The sequence below is a fragment of the Muntiacus reevesi genome, chromosome 2 (assembly GCF_963930625.1).
Source record: "Muntiacus reevesi chromosome 2, mMunRee1.1, whole genome shotgun sequence".
NCBI classification, from domain to species: domain Eukaryota; kingdom Metazoa; phylum Chordata; class Mammalia; order Artiodactyla; family Cervidae; genus Muntiacus; species Muntiacus reevesi.
Window position 1 is genome coordinate 83665879 of NC_089250.1, and position 21616 is coordinate 83687494.

At 36.6% G+C, this 21616-nt stretch overlaps 1 protein-coding gene across 1 annotated transcript in view; it reads right to left on the minus strand.

Annotated features, from left to right (window-relative positions):
- RYR2 (ryanodine receptor 2) overlaps window positions 1-21616 on the minus strand; it is an 813831-nt gene that overhangs the window by 32417 nt on the left and 759798 nt on the right. The window contains exons 94-101 of the mRNA XM_065922240.1: window positions 18265-18351; window positions 17285-17503; window positions 15698-15828; window positions 14371-14413; window positions 11574-11707; window positions 7886-7946; window positions 6159-6305; window positions 3366-3500 (exon numbers count right to left, since the gene is read on the minus strand). Of these exons, the coding sequence (XP_065778312.1) occupies window positions 3366-3500; window positions 6159-6305; window positions 7886-7946; window positions 11574-11707; window positions 14371-14413; window positions 15698-15828; window positions 17285-17503; window positions 18265-18351 (957 nt within the window). The remainder of the gene's footprint in view (window positions 1-3365; window positions 3501-6158; window positions 6306-7885; window positions 7947-11573; window positions 11708-14370; window positions 14414-15697; window positions 15829-17284; window positions 17504-18264; window positions 18352-21616) is intronic.

Here is a 21616-nt window from a genome sequence, read left to right on the forward strand (position 1 = left end):
GATCTAAAGGGTTTCCCTCGTAGCTCAGCTGGTAAAGAATCCACCTGTAACGCAGGAGACCCTGGTGTGATTCTGGGTTGGGAAGATCCCCTAGAGGAGGGAATGGCCCGGGGGAAGGGAACGGCTACCCACTCCAGTATTCTTGCCTGGAGAAGTCCATGGACAGCTGAGCCTGGCAGGTTAAAGTCCACGGGGTTGCAAAGAGTCAGACTCAACTGAGCAACTTTCACTTTTCAGATCTAAAACTGAAAGGTTACTCTAGATAATGTGGCCTCACACAATAGTTATTAAGGCCAATCAGCTGGATTTGAATGTGTGCGAAACGACTCAGTCTCTTGTCTGGTTCAACTGATTGACCACAGAACATGGTCACAAGAGAGGCTGGAACCGAGGTGTGGTTGGTGTCTTGGGACTGAGTCTTCTTCTGTAAGAAACACACACCCAGGATGAAAACTGTGATGCCTCCAACCTCGCCTCAGTCAAAGGCAAGGTACATTTATTGTTATGTGTAGAGACAGAAATACCTAAGACAGAGTTGGTCAGACGTAGTCTAATCTATATGGACAGAAATTCTTCAAAATGAAGAAAATCCTGGCTGTAACTCAGTTCTAAGCCCATAGTTGAAAAGATCAACAAGTCTATTTCCCCATCTGCAGGTAAGGCAAACTCCTCTACGTTCTTTATATGTATGTCATGTCACTGGGTAAAATCAGTCAGATAAAGGCAGTGGTCTTCCTAACCCACTTCGTGTTCAGATAATGCATGGATTCTTCTCATAGTAAGTCCATTGACAAAATTTACCAAAGCAATGGAAATTCATTCCGAGAGCAAAATTCAAAATGTAGTCATCTAAGGATACCACTGGAACAACTTGAACAGGGTCAACGATGACTCATGATGTGGCAAGGAGAGTCCACGACGTTTGGCAGCGGGGGTGGGAGGTGGTCTTGCCGTGGTGGGAGAGGGGAAACTAAGTCACATATTGTTCCCACTCTGTAACACAGGCCACTGCATATCCCTGTCTGAAACCACTCCTCCTTTCCATCAGTCTTGAGGGGTTCACTGAGCATCATACCCTCTGGGGCTGAATGACTCCAGAGGAACTCTATGACCCAAGGCTTGTGAATTCTGAGATTTAGAACCTCTGTGGTGTTTCTCTTGGAATGTTAATGGATCTCCCGTGGGTCAGGGTAGGCACAAATGCCCTTTGTGTCTTGTTGCATCTTGCAGTCCCCCACTCCCCTGCCTGCCTCTGGCCAGCCGCTACCCCGAGTCTTCAGGGTCACGGGACACAGACAACATGTGGTTTTAAAGGCAGCACACAGAAGAGGAGCTGAAGGATCTCTAGAGTACTTTCTTCCCTGGGCCTGGAATGGCAGGGTAGGGGTGTGGAGAAGCAGGAAGGAGGTGTTAGCGACTCTGGTGAAGGTTATTACTAGTGATTAGGCAGTCTGCCAGAGCCTAAGTTTTCTCTCTCCTTTATCTGTGACCCTAATTCCTGTAAGAACACTTGCTAACAGTTTCTTATGTATCCTTCCAGAAAAATCATACACATAGTCCAACATATCTAATATATATATTTGTGTGAGTGTGTGATCTTGTACGTTAGGCTTCTATCACAATACTGTTCAGGATCTTGCTTTTTTACCCCACTTAAATACAATTTGTATGTCTTTGCATATTAGCATATTCAAACATATCTATTATTTGAAAAAGCTACATACTTTTCCATTATATGGATCTACCATAATTTATTTAATTAGGACCCTATAGATGATAATTTATATTATTTCAATTTGTGATAGCAACTAATATCCTTGAATATACAGAGACATATTTATGAATGAAATTAGATCAGTTAATAGCAGTGGGACATAAGTATAAATCAAAGATTAATACACTTAAAAATCTGATAATCATTACAAAATTTCTCTAAAATTGCTGTTAACTTCCTACTAATGTTCATGAAGATGCCAGTTTTTCAATCAATTCAATAACTCTAGGTATTAAGTCTTTAGGTGGCAACTGAGTGTTTTGATTTGCATTCTTAAACTTATGATAGAGCTGAGCATCTTTCCATATTTACAACCTCAATTTATTTTACAGTGAATTATCTAGTCATATAATTTGCTTGTTTTTCTTCTTCTGGATGTGATTAAGACTTTATAAATTAAGGAAACTGGCTCTTTGTTACAGTGTTCAGCGTGTTTTTGTTAGCCTGTCATTTGCCTTTGAAAAGAAACAACTATAAGGAAAATCTTAAAGCAATTTTTTGTGCTTGCATGAGTCCTAGGTTTTATGTCATACAAACTCCTTTCCCCATTAAAAAATTGTTATTATTTCAAAAGTCAAATTCTGTTTTAACTTTCATTCATTTTTTATTTCTTTTGCACTGAAGTTTATTTATTGACATTTCATTTGGGATTTATTTTGATGTAAAGAATTTGGCTGGCATTAATTTTTATCAATTTTCCCCCAAAAGCATGTCCATGGTACTTCTACCATTTATTATTTTTCATTTTATAATTTCTAAGGCCACTTTTATCATTCTTTTAATTTCCGTGTGTATCTAAATCTACTTCTAGACTATTCCATTGTTCTGTCATTCTCTAGTATGAAAATTGTCTTCATTACTAGTCTTTTATAATGTTAGTAGTTCTTGCTCATTATTCCTTTGAGATGTTTATTTTTTCCTAGAGTAATTTTAGCATCACTATATCTATCTCTTTAACTTATACCAAGCTCAGTGGTATAGGTGTCTCGACTTGGAGCTCATTGAAGGATTCATCTATTTCCAGGTAATGGTTAATATTTTGTCTAATTTTTACTTCCTAGTCTAGGATCCCATGTATGGTAATTTCTGATTTGCCAGTATCCGAGATGCAGGTTACAGAAGAGTGATAAAACAATATAAAAGCTTTAATGTCTGTTGATTTTAAAATCAAGAGTAAGAGTAATTTAAGCCAGGATACTGAATATAAAAAGTATTTTTGGACATCAGTAATTTCAGCTAACATCATTAAGGTGAACAAATACCTAAGCCTTCAAAATGTTCTACAAGGAAATAACTTTACCTGCTGTCCTAGAATATATGAACAATGGGTTAAAGGGTTTACATTAATCCTTCCAGTTCTAAGGACTTTACTTGGCATTCTATTAATTATCAGGCTGATGCAGCGGATGTGCAAAACTGGCAAAAATGCTCCATGTTCCACAAAACATGAAAATCTTTAAAAAGCCACACAGCTTTTGCTGTATACACTACTTTATATTTTGCACTCTGAAAGAATAAGTATACAATTCTCTGAACAGAATAAGCAGGAGAACTTTTTTCACTCATATGAGATCAGAGTGTGTGAACTTACTGTTAGCATGTCATCGCATTTCATGTCTGGTGTATCGCCATCTTCACTTTTATTGTAGAATTTTCGGAAAAAATTGAATGCCACGACAGTATATAGGTATACAACAACAGCCAATAAGCCAACAGTTAATACAAGCTGGAAAGCAATGTGACATTGAACATATATTAGAAATACAAATCAGTGGATTTACTGACTAAAAGCTAATGGAATCCACACCTTATAATCATCCTTTTCTTATACCCTCAGTGGGGAAGTCTATTTTCATGGTCTGTTTATTTTATCACTTTGTCAGATTACTTTATGTAAAACTTGACTACTTGATTGGCTAATAAAGGCATGCTATAACTGGAATATGAAAAATCGCTGATTTAGTTTCCTATCCAAATTCAATTTGGATAATTATTAATTAATATTTATTTTAATAAAATTATTTAAAATAATTGTTTTAATAATATTAATAAGCAGCTTAATATGTTCATTTTTCTATTATCTAAATATCTGGGGGTAGATACTATACTAAATACTTTCTTTTCATAAGGTCTGTTCCTTTTAAATAATTTACATTCCTAATAAAAACTATCTCATTTTTGTTATGATAGTAAGAGGGGTTGCAAATCATGTTTTCCTTCAATAACATCCTAAATTAAAATAGGAATTTCTTCTAACACCTGGAAATGAATACCTGTTAATAGTATGTAATATAAATATTAAAAAAATAAAAACTAAGAAGTCTGGCTTTGTTACTATAAAGCAGTGATCAAAGGGAAAGACTCCTTTAGTTACATATTTACTTTTTTGGCTATGCCACATAGCATGTAGGATCTTAGTTTCCCAGCCAGGGATTGAACCCATGCCCCCTGCACTGGAAGATCAGTCTTAATCACTGGACTGCCAAGGAAGTACTGGGAAAAACACTTCAAAATAGTGTTAGTTATTTGGTATTAAAGGCTAATTTTCTTGTTGTATAAATAAAATTCACAGTTTGAAAGGTCTTCTTTCAGCTGCACGTAATTTTTAATTCCAAACTAAACACTATATATATATATATATATATATATATATATATATATATATATATATATGCGTGTATATATAAACACATCTTATGGAATATGTATATATATGAATATACACATAATTTGTATATGAATATTTTGGGGGCTATCCTGGTGGCTCGGATGTAAAGAATCTGCCTGTAATGTGGGAGACCTGGGTTCAATCCAGGTTTGGGAAGATCCCCTGGAGAAGGGAAAGGCTACCCACTCCAGTATTCTTGCCTGGAGAATTCCATAGACAGAGGAGCCTGGCGGGGTTGCAAAGAATCAGACACTACTGAGCAAAACAGTTTCACTTTCATGTATATTTTTTAAATGTGCTTTCCACCAAGTTGGTGAAAATACTTTTCTGGTTCCATCATAGAAATTCTAAACACACTAAAATACATTATTTTTTATATCAACTTCCTCTGATTACAACATACCCCTTATGTTGTGGTGGCATATATTAAGTCTTATAAAAATCACTTTATAATTATCTGAAATAAAACATGTCTTAATAGAGGGCTTACTTCACTCCTATAAATTAAGTACAAAGCCACCGTAAATTTTACATGTTTACTATAAGACTAAGCTCTCTATATCTCTGCAAATGGAAATCTGATACCTTAAAAAGAGAGGGAATAGAATTTAGAAACAAGCAAAATTTAGAAATTGAGAATAGTGCTAGATTTTTTGTGTGAAAACACTCCACAGATTCAGCATCTCCAATTCTTTGAATATGCTTGGAGCTCAAAATTAATCTACTAACTGACCAACAAATAATCACAGTATAGTTTTTGTCACTGGATTTATGCCATGCCATGCATAACATACTCATATTCAGAAACTAGAGTGACATATATAAGAACAGCCTGCTGAAATTTAGAAAACTGAAGGTCATGATAATGTGAATTTAACTGTGGATATAGTTCAAGGTTTTAGGAAGGGCACCAATTTTAAAATATGGTGGATTATAAAATTCTGGAAAAAGAAGGACTCTTTTATTCCAAGTAAATAACATAGAATGTGTTACCTCTCAGTGGACACTTGATAAATAGAGAATGAATTGATAAATTTATTAATAATGAACACTTTAACATTACAAGTGTGTTGCATTAGAACATAAGCTGATTATCTGAAATTAAGCCAACTTTCTTCCAAGTAAGCATGACCTGTCAGGTGTGAAACATTATTATTCTTTTTGCCCAATATAAAAGTGGGGAAAAGAGCCCAAGAATATCCGGTTTAAAATACTGTATTAAATTACGGATGCAGCATCTGTTTTATTAATAATGCAACTAGTGTGTTAGGATGTTGTAGCATACTTTGGTTTCCCCACAGTATCAAATATAGCAAATATCATATTAGGAATAAAACAATAACCATTTTCCTGAGAATTTACTGTGCCAGGGCCTATGCTAAGACCTCCACGTTTATGTTTTTATTTCAAATTCTCACAAAACCCCGGTAAGGTAGGTACTTTTGTTGCTTTCCTTCAAAATGAGGGAGTTGAGATTTAGGAATGGTAAATAATTTATCCAGGGTCACAAAGCTATATCAGTCAAACCAAGACTTGACGTAGGTCTAGGGGGCTCTCAAACTACAAATCCTTATGGTTTCTAGGAGAAAAAGCACAGCTCCTCTATCCACAAAAGCTTTAAAACTGTACACTGTCATTTGAGGTTTGGTTTTACTTCTGTTGGAATATTTGTTAGTTTTTCAGTTTTTTCAAGGGAAAGAAAAGATAAACTTTTACCTGTTTGCCATTGTGAGTTACTGATGACAAGATGGTTCTTAATGTCTTGAATCCCATAGCAATGTCCAGAAGATGAGCAGCAAAAAAAAAGTTATTGTAGTGTCCAAGAATGGACATGGTCATATACCAGGCAAGGTACAGGAAGGACTATTAAGATGAAATGAGAGAAAAGAATGTCAGAAAATAGAATATATATTATTGTCAAAAGCTACTCTGATATTCTAACTGCTCCATTGACTTTATCTTTTGATTATGTACTCATATAATTCCAATTATTTATATGAGTTTGTGTATTTTATTTTTATTTAGTTCATTCTGCAGGGTTCAATGCCATCCATTCTCTCCTTTACACTAGATTGGTTGTTTTTATTTATTCTCCCACAGAGAAAAATGAATTGACTTACTATTCAACAGCAGCTTCTATCAATCAGCCTCAGCGCTATTGCTAGTTTGGGCCAGTTAATTCTTTGTCATGGGTACCATCGTGTGCAGTGTACGATGGTTTGTAAGCAGCATCCCTGGTCTCTATTCACCAGTTGCCACTAGCATGCCCTTTTCCCAGTCATGACAACCCAAAATATCTTCATATGTTGCCACATGTGACCGAGTTGAGGTGACCTTTTTATTCAGGGAAGCTGCTTCCACTGTTAGGTGAAAAGTTAGCTGAAAGATACCTTAACTAGCAGTTGACAAAAGATATTTCAAGACTTGAGTTTGAGCTCTTTGGAGAGTTCTCTAAGATACCCAGGATTCTGGGCCATGACTGGATGAGGCAGGGGTGGAGACAGAGGTAAGAGTATGCAGAGGAGGGGTGTCACAGGTCTTTAGGAGAATGGAAGTAAGGTTCACTATAAAAGTCTGTGCTAAAATTAGAGTGAGATTTTTTTAGACTAAATGAGATGTCCAAGGAAGAAGCACAGAAGTGAGAACAGCAGAAGGCCTTAGGGGATGTTCTTACGTTCCTTTCTGAGTGGATGTGAGACGATGGTAAAAAAAATTAAGAAGCAAGAATGAGGGGATGAGCTGAGATCTACAGAAAAAAATTGTAGCCAATGTATTCAGCCGTGTTTCGTGATTCTCTCTCACAACTTCCCAGCAGCAAATAGTAGCATTAAAAACAACTGACAGTAACAGTTATTTAAACTGAAAATTCTAAGAGTCAAAAACGTCAGGCTATTGAACCAATGAGGTAGTATAATGTGATTCTTTGCCTTGGACAGCTGGTGGCTTTTAGTCATGGGTGATTTTTTTCATAATATTTGTACATATATGTGGGTCCTATGTTTTACTCATAGACTCTTTGATAAAAGGAAGATCCATCAAGAAAAAGAACACAATAATGTACTTAACTTGGCAGAAACAACTGGATTGCAACTAATGTTAAGAAAAACTTTTAAAAACTTATTTAGAACTTTCTAACATCTGTAAAAATTTTGAAGAATGCCATTGTTCAACTAAAACCTGAATGAAAATACACATGAATTTTCATCTCAGTTTCACCTTCTTGTGTAAATATATTTTCATTTTAATCTTTCAGCTAGTGAAAGAAATGGAATGAGAGATGGGCTGATGAATCATGTATTTCTGTGGGTCTTTCTCAGATATGGTCAGTACTAAATGAACCGATGTTTGAATAACTTTCTTAAGTAGCCATCTTTCCACCTGATGAAAACCAGCAAACTCATCTGATCAGTGTGTTTTACTTTGTGGTATTGAAGGTAGCTTACGTTGTCAGTGAAAACGACTCCTAGTTTCCACATCTGATACTTCACATCAATAGAGTTCAGTCTGGAAAAACAAAAGAATTTGTAGATATGTACATGAAGCAAAGGCTCACAGGCTTACAAGAGCCTGCTGGCATTCACTCCCCGTGGGATGGGGTAGGGCTGGCAACCATCTCAGAATATCAGTTCTAGTTCAGCTGCCCAGGGAAGAGCTTGAGAGCTCCATTGGACAATGTATTCCAGAGTTTTGCGATTTTTTTAGAGGAATCTTAGAAGACAAAACAAAGCGTCATTTTATCTTCTATTATTTAAAAATAGGGTTTTTTTGACCTTTTCTTTTCTCTACATTAAATGTAAGATAAACACTTTACATCTAACAATTATTCCTGAACATTGTACAGATTAACCAACATAGGTTTATCAAGACTTTCCTCTCTAACTTTCACTCTACATTTATAATTGCATACCAACAGAATTATTTTTAGTTCAACTAATAAAAACCTGCATAAATGTCCACATTTACTTTATAACGGTACTGATTCTGCCAGTAAAAGGGCTTATTGGTTTTGTTTTTGTTTCCTTTTGAATTCAGAAATGCCCCTTCTCACATCCTTCTCTATCTGAAAAGGAATTTAACCCTTTCCCTTGGTTCCCACAGCACTTTGTAGTCGCCTCCCTTTATAGCCACTTCCCACAGTTTTGTAGCTGTAGGTGTGTATGTATGTATGTACATGTATTTACACCTCTCTCACTAGTCTCTAAAATCCCCATCACCAAGCACATTACATGATACACTGAATGCATCATATAATATTGAATAATGTTGAATGAATGAATTGCCACATAAATACTTCTGATCTTTGCAGAATAAAATAGACATGTATTAAAATATACTTTTCAGCTTTCTTTTTTCAGAACTTGCACTGGTTTATAGGGCTAGACATTATAATTTTGTTAGCCTTCCCAACATTCTAGGAATTGATATAATAATATGATGTAATTTTTAGTGTTATTTTCAAAACGGCTTCTCTAGAGAAATTGTTTTAGTCTGTAATTGCTTTTTTAATCATTTCTTTAATTAGGCCAATCTTAAATTATAAGTGCAGTGATAGTTTATCATCTAATGTTGACTTCATAGGAGGGTTTTCCCCTTGGAGTTAAGGTTTAACTTACTTTAGCCTAGGATATTTTACTTTTAAGGAAATAAAATTGTAATTTTGTTATTTTAAATAATCATTTTTAAAGTTTCATGAATGTTTACAATAGGTCTCAATATAACAATATTTTTTCTTAAAAAGATTAAAAAAACAAACAATTTGGGACACTTTGCATGAGAGCATAATTATTTCCCATGAAAGCAATCCAAAATAAAATAAGGGTTTTATCAGGATGTCTGAATTTCCCATGGTAGTTTTGTGCTTTATTTAAAAATCTATTCTTATGATTAGTTCTTTTCTATCCCTATCATTCATTAGGGTAGCAAGTCGCCACTAACTGCATGAGAAGTATTTTGTAGTACACAGTTCTCTCTTCTCACCAATGGCGGCAGTAATGCTCTTTGGGCAGTGCTGACTCCACCCTCAAGGATGGAGCACAGCTGATCTAGACCAGTCATGGCCTCCCCAGCCACAGCGCTTGGTTCAGAGGTAAACTAGAAGCCAGACAGCTCTGAGATAGAAGCTCCCCCCTCACTCCATAAAGACACATAGTGAAGAAGTATGCAGGCTTTCTGGCTGTTGGAGGCCATTCCACCCCAGGAGGCAAGTTGGCCACCTATTTAAATGTGCACATTTGTCGCTGCAGTTGTTCAGTCGCTGAGTCATTTCTAACTACTTTGCTACCTCATGGACTAGCCCGCCAGGCTCCTCTGTCCATGGAATTTCCCAGGCAAGAATTCTGGAGCAGGTCGCCACTTACTTCTTCAGGGGATCTTCCTGACCCAGGGATCGAACCCATGTCTTCTGCATTAGCAAGTGGATTCTCTACCACTGAGCCACCCAGGAAGCCCAAATGTGCACATACCAAGTCCTCTATGTTTGACTGATAAATGCATGCACACACAGATACCTGATCATAAATCATATAAATCATCCTTGTATGCAAATGTTCACATTAAGATAATATTCATATAGAAACCAGATAATCTTTTAAAACGCCATCTTTAAAACACTTTAATAAAGGAACACTACATGTAAATTTTTTCCTAGTAATGTGTGTTATTTACTAGCTGACTGCAATTTTATTATCCCTATTTAATGATATTAATAAAGTCCACATTAATTTCTTCGTACTTTTCTAGGGGTCAAAACTGCAAATATCTACTATGTAAAACAGTGGAAAATTCTACTAATTTACAACTGTTCATAGCAAAACAGTAGTCTAAACTTTTCTGTTTTTTCACTTATTTTCCAGAGTCACAAATATGACCAAGTAAAATGCATAATTCAGTAAAAATATTTAATTCTACCTTGCTTATCAGGGATCTGAAAATGTTAGTGGGAAACTCAGCAAACTTTTCACCACTGTCCTTGTTTTACATGATATTCTAACATAAAGGTCTTAATGCCTAAGGGTTATCAACTGTGTTTCTTTTTATATTTGGTGATTTGGTCTTTAAGAACCATATTTGTTTTCTTAAAGTACCAGATAATACTTTAAACTTAAGTTCATAATTTCTGTTACATATTTGCTTATTGAACTACTTTTCAACTGGGTTCACATTATTTTTAAAGACTCAACTAGCTCTAACCAAGGTTTCAGGGAGAAAAAAAACATGACCAAAAAGATAGGTCAGCCAAAGAGTCCTTTTTAATGCTAACTAAAATATTTATCTAAGACAATCTAACTCTGCTCTACAGAACCTTAAATATTTATGTTTTCAAAGAAATCATCACATACCTAGTTGACTGACACCTTAAATACACCTTAAATAAGGGATGGTAACCACTGTTTTTTCTAAAATTGTTGTGACTACAATAAGAAATTACTTTTTAAAAGCATATAGGCTTTACATTTATTTTCAGGTTACAGTTTATTAAATTCATAAAATATAAATAGATGTATATATACATATACTCATACTACACATGTGTGTGAAAGTCAGTCTCTGGTGAAGTCAACCAGTTTACATTCTCCTAGTTATATCATAACATTCCATGCAAACACTATAGAAGGGTGCCTCATTTTAATGTAAACTTTCTAAGTAACAGTATGATAACATGGTACCAAGTCTTTGCTATTTAAATAAAATATAACAATTATAATAAAAGGATATGAACTTTGAACATTTCTAATACAAGGCCTACATGACTCCCTTTTCCAAAATAAGAAAATTAACTTCTTTTCAAATAGGAAGCTTTAAGAAAACATAGTCAAATATTATGTTTTTGTACCTCTGACTTCGACTTAAGTGGCATTTAGGGGTAAAAAGGCAAATCAAATTAAGAACATAAATCTTTTTTTCTTGCTTTATATAAATAACAAAAAAAGACATGTTCAAAAGTTATAGATTAAATCTAATGATTCCAGAGCTCAGAAGTACAAAAGCAGATTTTGTATATATACTGTTTCTCTCATCTCTCTGTTCTTCTGACACTGAAGGAAAGGAAATCAATGCTCTAGCAACTTCAGAAGTGTATTCATTTTTCCTCCTTTCTACACACATCTTGAATAGAGCAAAATTAACACTCACACAGCTGACAGGGAGCTGTCTTTCTTCGGCTTCTTCTTTTCCCGGGCATCACTGAAGTCCAAGGCAGCTTTGTCCATGCCAAGTAACTCGCTGATTCTGTCTCGGCCATAGAACTCTCCATATTTATCCATAACCTGGGGCAAGAACAGAAGCGTTTTACAGACCTCCACCATTAAGTAGTCTCATCTATGTATGTACATACAAACATCAGAGTATTTTAATACATAATAAATGTCTTACTTTCAAGTTCACTTAAAAATCTAACTTACAGCTCATGTCCTATGATCATACTATTAAGATCTAAGTGAATTTAACAGCATTTATTTGTTTAGGGCATGCTGCACAGCAAGTGGGATCTTAGTTCCTCGACCAGGATCGAACCTGCGCCCCCTGCATTGGAAATGTGGGGTCTAAGCACTGGACTGCCAGGCAACTCTACTTAAAGCATTTTAAATAATACCTAGCTGAAGAACATGATTTCTTAGGCAAGAGAGGAAGGCATGCAAATAGAAGTGGATGGGCTGAAGGAAATGGGTAGAGGGGTGGTGGGAGGTAATGGAATAAAGTAACTTCTACCAAATTCATACTTTATGCTGGGAATTATGCTAAGAATTTTGACTTGTTTTCCATCATGGGGCTCTTACAATAAGGAAGTTTCCTCTTATTAGCATCCTGCTCTGCAGGCAAAGAAATTGTATCTTAGAGAATGTCACATGCCCAGGGTTGGTGGGCTTGGCAAAAGAGCGGGTGAGGAAACATCCAGGCAAGGCTGGCTCTCAGCAAAGGTCTCCTGCACAGAGCACAACCCGCCACTGGGATGGTCATGACACGCTGGTCTTCCCTCTGTGCTCTCCACCTGAACCTGAAACCGTGTCACCATCCTCAGGCCCTCAGTTAACTCTAGTATAGATGCTTTATCCATCACTAGAATCACTTCTCAGCAACCCCCCTTGGTTTCCTTGCTCCTCTGCCCCATCACATTTGCCTGGTTTTGCCCAAGTGCTGGGTTTTTAAATCAGTGCTGAGACGTGGGCTCACAGATCACCTGTGAGCTCAGTACCTCTGTCTCTTCTATAGCAACTCTTGGCTTAGGGTTTATATACCATGCGGATCCTGCAGATCAGTGAAAGTGGAGGCAACAGGAAAAGTAATGAAAGAAATCCAGAAGGAGAGAGAACTGGCAGCAAAAGAGGGACAAGAAAGCAAGGAAAAGGGATGTAGGAGAAACAAAGGCATTGGGAACCAGAGAGAAAGGAGGGGGATGTTAAAGTAAAAGATTAGGTGATGGAAAAATACATAAATAGAAAGAAAGAAAGGATTAGCAGAAATTAAAAAGAGCATTTTTGGAATGTGGACAATCAGGTAAACTGAAAGAAAACATAAAAGAGCAAAGGTAGTTTAAAATCCCATGAATGTATACTATTTAGGCTCATTAAAACAATTTGTTTTGCATTATTCTCACAGTACTGAAGAGGAGCTGGGCTGATCTGAGTGGGACTTCTTCAGGGGTTATATTCTCGCCCAGGAGGACAAATTGGACCCCAGAGCAGGAACGCCATGGAGAGTCTTAGCTGCAATTACAATTTGTCTACTTATTTGACTCTAGATATATCATCTCCTTTAGAGATAACTTAAAGTTGCTTCTTTATACTGTTAAATACTTAATATGAATAAAATATTCAAATCATCTATTTTAAATTACTTAAAAATTATTCTTTCAAAGCTCTGACCTAACTTGGATGCACTCATTTGCATTAGTACAATGCTACTACTTTGTGGTCACAAGGAGACAAAAAACTTGCACCAAAATGAAAATCAGCAAACATTCTGCCCCTTCCAACTAGAAAGTCTCCAGGGTTTTTTGTGTTGTTCTGTTTTCTCTAATGTGCTTCATTTTAAATGATGTACTTGATTTAAATTCTTGGCAAACTCACTTTCTCCCCTCAGACTGGTATCAAAAAATTTGTAGCTGCTAGTCACCAACCACCCTCTGAGTACCACTAAACTGGTAGAATCAAAGGGGGAAAAGATCACTTCATTCAGCAGATATTTGTGGCCATTCTACCGCAGACCATATATATACACTGGAGCTACAACTCATATGGTACATGGCATGAATTGATTCGGCTTGGCAACTGGAGGATTCAAGGAATAAGAAAGAGATGCAAAATAATGTTTACTGTATTTTACAATGTACAAGTACTGTGTATGTATTATATATTTTTTTTAAAGTGATCTACATTAAATAATGTGTGATAGGAAGAGCATAGATAAATCCTTGACTCTCAAAATCAGAACTGACAGTCTTTACTGTCTTCCTCCTACCATCCTATGATGTGCATCAGAAGGAAAAAACTATCAAAATTAAAAGTCTTTGAAGTTTATGTAAAGTAAATAAAATTTAGTCCTCTGTTGTTATAAAACAACTTTACTTCTTTATAAGGGAGAATTCCAGCCCTGGTAACTCAGCTGTCTTATCAGAAAAGAACCTTCAGTCAGTTACCCAATCTCAGAGAAATTTCTTACCAGTTCTTTTTAATGTACAGGCTGAGCACTGTTTAATCACCTGAGTCAGACGATAGGTGGATGAGCAATGCTTATTTAATTTTTAGCTGCAGAGTATGGATTTTTTGCGACATTTTTGAAATTCATATTCAATCCTATTTCCATTTTGAAATGACATTGACAGATAAAGCATACCTCAATATCTCTTTCTACATATGAGCCACAGCAAATTCAAATCTGAATTGCACTTTGGGAAAAAATAGAAAACTTAAAGTGTTCTAAGTAGTATTACCTTTCTTTTAACAAATTTGTCCCAGTAGTTGTTGGGAAATGACCTAAAAGATATAAAAGCACAGAAGTAAAATATAGTATCATTTAAAAAATGATAAATAACAATATATTGTTTGGAATAAACAAAATACTAAAAATAATATGTAAATGTGTTCTTTCATTCACAGAAATTACAATGAACTTTTCCCATCTTATTTCATAATTTTTCTATAAGAATATTAAATATTATTTTAAATGTTAATATATCCATGTAAATCACAAAAAATATGGACTAATATTGTTATGGATAAAATATGAACATATTTATTAATAAGGAGTTATATTTTTATTTATGTATGTCAATATATACATTGCTCTGTCAATTGTCTTTAAAAATTAAAGTATCTAAAAATCTGTCACTGTTTCTCCTATGAAGTTTTTAAAAACAACTCATTACCACCAATTTTTCTCAAGGAAACTGAGCATATTAACATCACATGATCCTGGCATCTTAAGAAGTCACCTAAGGGGACAGACTTGATTGGATTTAGTATTAGTAAATAGAGTTGCTAAACAAAATATTGAGCATTTAGAGTAAATGTTTATAACACACATATACATCAGCCCCATTTGAACTTACTAGAAATCATAACCTTTTAAGAATTAAAAAAACTAATTACAATTAAAAAGAATCTATTTCACTCAAGTAGCACAAACTACTAGAAAATATTGTATCATTAATACCTTTAATAGTGTAAATTAGACTTCAATGATGGATTTATATCTGAAGCAACAGCTAGTCCCTTGGATCTTGATCTCGTAAGGCTAAATAATTAGTACACAGAAAAGCACTTGATTTTCTGTCATATTTCACATGTCATAATGCTTAGCTAGGTATATGCCAGACTGCTGGATGATACCAACTAAAAATTTCCAACTTAGATTAAATGTGTGAAAGTCAATATTTTTGCCTTTAATGCTACATCCCTTTCCTTAATGAGTAATTTTGGCTTCCTCTACGCTTTTCTGTGAGATAACCCTGCACTGCAGGTTGTGTACCTTGAGCTACACACATCCCTGAACACTGAGTAATGGATGTTAAGTTCCATTACTGCCGTGGAAATGGACTTAAAGCCATTTTTGATGGAGGAAATCAGAACACAGAGGGCAAAAATTGATGGCATCCATTAAGAGGATGATGGAGCTCAGTCATTTGATTTTCTTGGCTGAATATATAACTATTATTCACTTCTGCTAAACTTTTGACAAATCTGCAGGAACTCTGGCAAAGTATTTTATGTCCTGAAATTTTTTGAGCACAGAAATGTTTCATCTAATTCTTTACTCACTGTGTGTTGATTACGAGTCTATCCCACTGGCCTTTAATATCATCTTCTGAAGGCTGTTCTGTAATATAAAGCCCATCAAATTCCAATTTTCGAGCTACTTCCTTTTCTCGCTTAAAAATAACCAGTGGGACCTACATTTGAAAAATAAACATGTTAAAATTAGTTTACATTAACCGGCATCTCTTGTGGTCACTATCTATACAAAACAGCTTTTGGAAAGAAATATTTCCCAAGTTACTTCCAGGAAAGTAAAAAGTGAGTGAAAATGAACCAGCCATATTTAGGCAGAAAGAGGCATCTAGAGGTTTTAGAAAAACAGAAGATAGTGTAGATATATGTATGCATGTGCTTTTAAATACAGAGAGGTTCATAGATAATTTGCATTAATGAAATAAATTTTAAATATTGAGAAAAAGATTATATAAAATTTATTTTCTTTTGCATATAATATATACATATATATATATATGAATGCAATAAAACATAGCACTGTTATAATGTTCCAAAATGCATACTTTTAAAAAATTTTAGAGCTTTGAAAAATCTATTTAATAACTGCATGCTCAGCATGCCTATATATGCTATTTTGAAATAAATTCTAATTTCGACATCAGCAAAAATGTTTGTCAATTTGCCAAAATGTCTCCAGAATTTACTGACACTCTTTTCATATGCACAGAGTTTACACAAGACACAGATGCAAAAAAGATGCAAACATGGTAGAAGTATCTAAGAACAGCCCCCTGTCCCTCTCATAAAACAAGGGAAGGAAAGGGAGGTAGAGGTGTTTCTGAAGAAAACTTTACATTCTAATCATTTACTCTGGACCTTAGTTTTCCAAAAGTCTTGTATAAGCTTCCCAGTCAGAAGCAGGGAACAGTGAAACAAAAGCCCTGCAGCATTAACAGTGCCATGTTAGGAAAAGATAAAAGAGGTGTGCAAAGGTAGTGTGAAGCTCTGAGCACTTGGAGAGACGACCTTGAGTTCTATTCACCAAACTATACTACTCCCTTACAGGATTCAGGAAAGAAGCTAGGGTGATGTGTGACAAACCATGAAGCATTTCTGCCAAGGATGGTGAGAGACATGTGCCTAATAGCAGAACAGTTGAGACGACTTGGAGGTCGAATATGATACATTTCTAGAATTTTTACTACACTGAACATTGCTAGTACACAGTGGGTTGGTTACTGCTGTGCTGTCAAGTTACAGGTGAAATTTTCCATATGTGAATAATTACTGTGGGGGGAGAAACAAAAACAAAACTACAATGTCACAGCCACATCCCCTTCCCATGGCAGCCTGCAGCCTGTGACCGGTCAACACAGAGCTCCAAAGGGCAGGCTCCAATGCCCCCAGCCCAGGACCACCCTGAAGGGTGTCTCAACTTCAGAACAGAGGCTGTGACGTGCCCTGTTGGGTCTGTTCTCTCTTCCCCATGCTGCCTCTTCCCTTTGCCCCACAGGTGTTGATGGAACATTCCCTAATAAACTGTGTGTCTGCAGTTTCCATCTCAGACTCTGCTGCCCCAGAGCAACACGCATGCATGCGGACACACACAAGTTCCTTGGTGCCTTACTGTCTTACTTTCAAGCAGTAGTATCCGATGATGCAGAAGAAAGAGATGACCGTGTGCAGAATGGCTAATATCCGCAGCGTGGGCTCCATGTAGCCACTGCTCTCCTCCAGCACGTAGTGCACCGCGATGATTCTAGGCGAGCTGCTGTCCAAGCTGCTGACTCTGGCGCTTCCACTTGAACTGCGAGTGGGTAGTTCCTTTCCTTCAACCACAGAAGAAGTGGAGACCTGATTCAAACCATTTAGAGAACAGTCAGTTCATTTTCTCTAAGAGATCAGGGTGAACAAGAATCAATGGGAACTCAGCCTTAGCGGCAAAGAGCTGGATGTGAAGCCACTGCATGATGAAAAGACCAAGCACAGGCTGAAAAGATAGCTTTTCAAAAACCCAGCACAGGGAACTATAGTCAATATCTTATAATAACCTATAATGAAAGAGAATCTAAGAAAGAAAATATATGTATATGCACACACACATAAACAAATCGCTTTGCCATACAACTGAAACTTACACAGCACTGTAAATAGAAAAACAGAATGAAAAAATAGAAATAGAAACGGCAAATGATGACCATATTTTAAAACTCCCTCTAGTCTAACCAGTTATGAGGGTTAAAATGCATGCAGGGGAAAATTAGATGGCTAAGTTGTCTTCTCAATGATCAAAAGAATTTAACGGAATACAGGTATGCCATACCACAAGATACATGTGACATATCAAGCCAAATCAGGCTACAAGTACTGTGGGCAAACCCTCTAAAATCCCACATTCTTCAGTGGGGGCATTTCTCACTTAGTGCGAGGGAGCTAATCTATTCTTGCTGTCCCAGACAGTCAGTGATGCACCTGAGATTCAGATTTTCTCTTTCATCAAAATACATTTCAGAAAAGATGTTCGTGTGCTTATTAGTGGATCTGTCAAATCATTACATTCAGTTCAGTCTACTTGTAATTTCACATTGGTTATTAAAAGACTAAGACGTACGTACCTTATAAAACAGCAAGATGAAATTGATTGCAAATGCGACAAATAAGGCTAACATTCTCATGTTGTAGAAGTTGCGAGCAAAATAGTTCTGAAGGTGAAAAAAATTATTAAAAGGTCATTGAATCAAGAGATTTGAAATTTGAAGGCAATTGAAATAAAATATTCATGCATTTACCGAAAACTGTTTCTTGAGGGCCTATCATTTATTAAGTCCCATGTTTGGTGCTGTCAACATAATAGTGAATAAGAAAACTTAAACCATCACGGAGCAGAGAAAAAAAGCACACTCACAGATAACAAAAAATAGCCTAATTTCAGGGAATGGTAAATGCTCTGAAGAAAAATGCATCCGACTAAGGACTTAGGGAAGGGGGTACTATCTGGATAGGTGGTCAGGGAAGGTTCTTGGGAGGTGGCATTGGAGCTGAGGCCTAGATGCCACAGGGCAGTAATCAAGTGAACAACTGTGGGAAGGCAACGTCATAGAAAGAGCTTGGAGGGCAGAGGTCCTGAATTCTGAGGGATGCTGCTGTGTTTGATGGATAGCGAGGAGGTAGCAAAGTGGGAGGAGGAGAGAGTGGGAAGGAATGAGGTCAGAGAGGTGAGTGGGGGACAGCGTTCTGTAGGCCTTTGATAAAAAGTCTGCGCTTTGTGCTGTGGATGATGGTCACACACAGATGGTATGTGTGCAAACATTTATCCAGCTGAGCTGTATAATTAAGGTCTGTAGACTGAACTGTTGCTTGTAAGGTATATCTCAATAAACACAAAAGAAACGTTAAGAAAAAGAAAAAGTGTTGCCCCTTAGTGCAGTGGTTCAGTGTCTGATTGCTGAGATCATACTGGCTGGTATGAAGCCTGACCCCACCACTTCCTCACTGCGGGAGGACAAGAGACTTAATCACTCTTGTAAGCATCACTTTTCTTATGTATAAAGTGGGGATAACAACAAAACCTGTCTCATAAGTTTGTTATGAGGATTAGATAAGTTACTATAGGGGAAGGTAATCATTAACATTATTACAACTGGAATTACTATTTTACTGTAAATGAGATGGCAAGCTCTTGAAGGAGCGGAAGAGGGCTTGATGCGATCAGATGATTTGCAAACATGATTCCAGCTACTGTGTCTAAAGTAGACTGGAGGCATGGAAGGCAGGGGACCAGTTACAAAGTTACTGCAGGATGCAGAAAGAGGATGTTGATGGTGGTGGCTTGAACCAGTGGTGGCTGTGGAAATGCTAAGAACCGGGAAGACTCTGGATATATTTAGAAGAGAGAGCTGAGAATTATTGTTGGATTTATCGAGGTAGGAAAAAGAAAGGACTCAATAGAGGGTAACTTCTGGATTCTGGGGTCTGAACAAGTAAGTAAATGCCTGGTGTCATTTATTGAGCTATGGGGGAAAAGTACAAAACACTTATTAGAGCAGAATTAGGTTTAAGTGAAAAGATTTTGGGACATACCAAGAATTTAAGTGGGAGATGACCAGAAAGTATCTATCTGAATATATCAGGGGCTTTAGCATTATAAGGCCAAATCAGAATGATACTTCATTAGTTATCTCTCTCCATGGACACAAACTGACTTGGATGGTGTCATCTCCCCACATATGATCCTGACTGTTCTGCCACCATTTATAGGACCAAAGATGGTCACCACATCCAAATTGGGTCAGTCACATTGGTTCCCCTGAGAAGGTGGGACTGGGTCATAAAGTCTGGGTTAGTGACTTTGGTTATCTGAGCTGGGAGGTCACGAAGACTGGTGTCACGAGAGGCACTGTGGCACCCGATGTGGCCATGAGTAGGCTTATGCATGCAAACAGGTGAGCAAAGAAAGTGATGGTGCAAAGAGAAACAGGAAAGAAGGCACCTCTGGGACAGAAGGATGGGGAGAAAAACCTCAATTACTTGCTTTGTTCAACTGCAGTTACATAAACTCCTCAGGAACCCACTGGGGCTGCTACAGCTTATCACAGCGCCTGTACAACCTCACACCCTAGGCAGACCACACCAGCAGCCGTGGCCACTGTGACGGCAAATCAAACCACGGATGTTCCAGGGTTGCCTCAAAGACATTTCCGTTCCATCTACTCTGTACTAAATAATATAGGAAACATACAGTGTAGTTTAAGAAAGCATAGTTCTAACTATTAATAAGCTGTATAAATTATTTAAAATATGTCATATATATATTTATGTATAAGCAGTTAGAATATATCATGACAGAACAATCCATTTTGCTTATAGGTGAAGTTCTATACTATATGAGTTTTTGGTCTTATTTTCCTCAAAGGTTAAATTTGATTTTGCCTTTCAAATGGCTTTATTATGGAGTGTTGTTCTTAATTTCTAGGTCTGACATTTTTGGTCAGTACCTCACGTAGGTTTATTTGAGACATTCATCTCCCAATCTTTTCCTATTTATATGATACAAATATATAATATTTATACACATATACATATATACTCATATAAAAGGTCTTTCAGACAAAATTTTTAACAATTCTATCCTGTACAAAAAGGAATAGAGAACTACATCTTCTTTTTTGTTTTTCACATATAAGCAGATATTTTATTAACTAAAGGAGCATTTCTGAAAAATGTTTAGGATACTACATAAAGAACTATCTTCTCCCTCTTCTTTCACTTTTTTACTTATTTCCATTTAAAGAATAATTTTGAATAGATCTTATTATCATTGGAGAGTTGGCTCACTGCATTAATATTTTTATAACTGGATTTTTAATAAAAGGGCAATTCAAGAAAGATTAACTAACCCCACTCTGAAACATCAAGATGAATTATTTGTCCCCTAGAAGGCTTGTTTTGCTATCATATATTGCAGAGCCTTACATAGTGTCCTGGAAAGAGGGAGCCTCGGGGTATGTTAATTAACTTACTCTTTTTTTTTTTTCTATTTTCTTTTTTTTTTTTCCCCAGAGGGTTTTGTCATACATTGACATGAATCAGCCATAGAGTTACACGTATTCCCCATCCCGATCCCCCCTCCCACCTCCCTCTCCACCCGACTCCTCTGGGTCTTCCCAGTGCACCAGGCCCGAGCACTTGACTCATGCATCCCACCTGGGCTGGTGATCTGTTTCACCATAGATAATATACATGCTGTTCTTTCGAAACAGCCCACCCTCACCTTCTCCCCAGAGTTCAAAAGTCTGTTCTGCACTTCTGTGTCTCTTTTTCTGTTTTGCATATAGGGTTATCGTTACCATCTTTCTAAATTCCATATATATGTGTTAGTATTAACTTACTCTTTAAATGTCCTTTTGGGAAGATGCTGGCAGTCACTAAATCACATGGTCTCAGGTCATGTGAATGTGTGCAGAGATT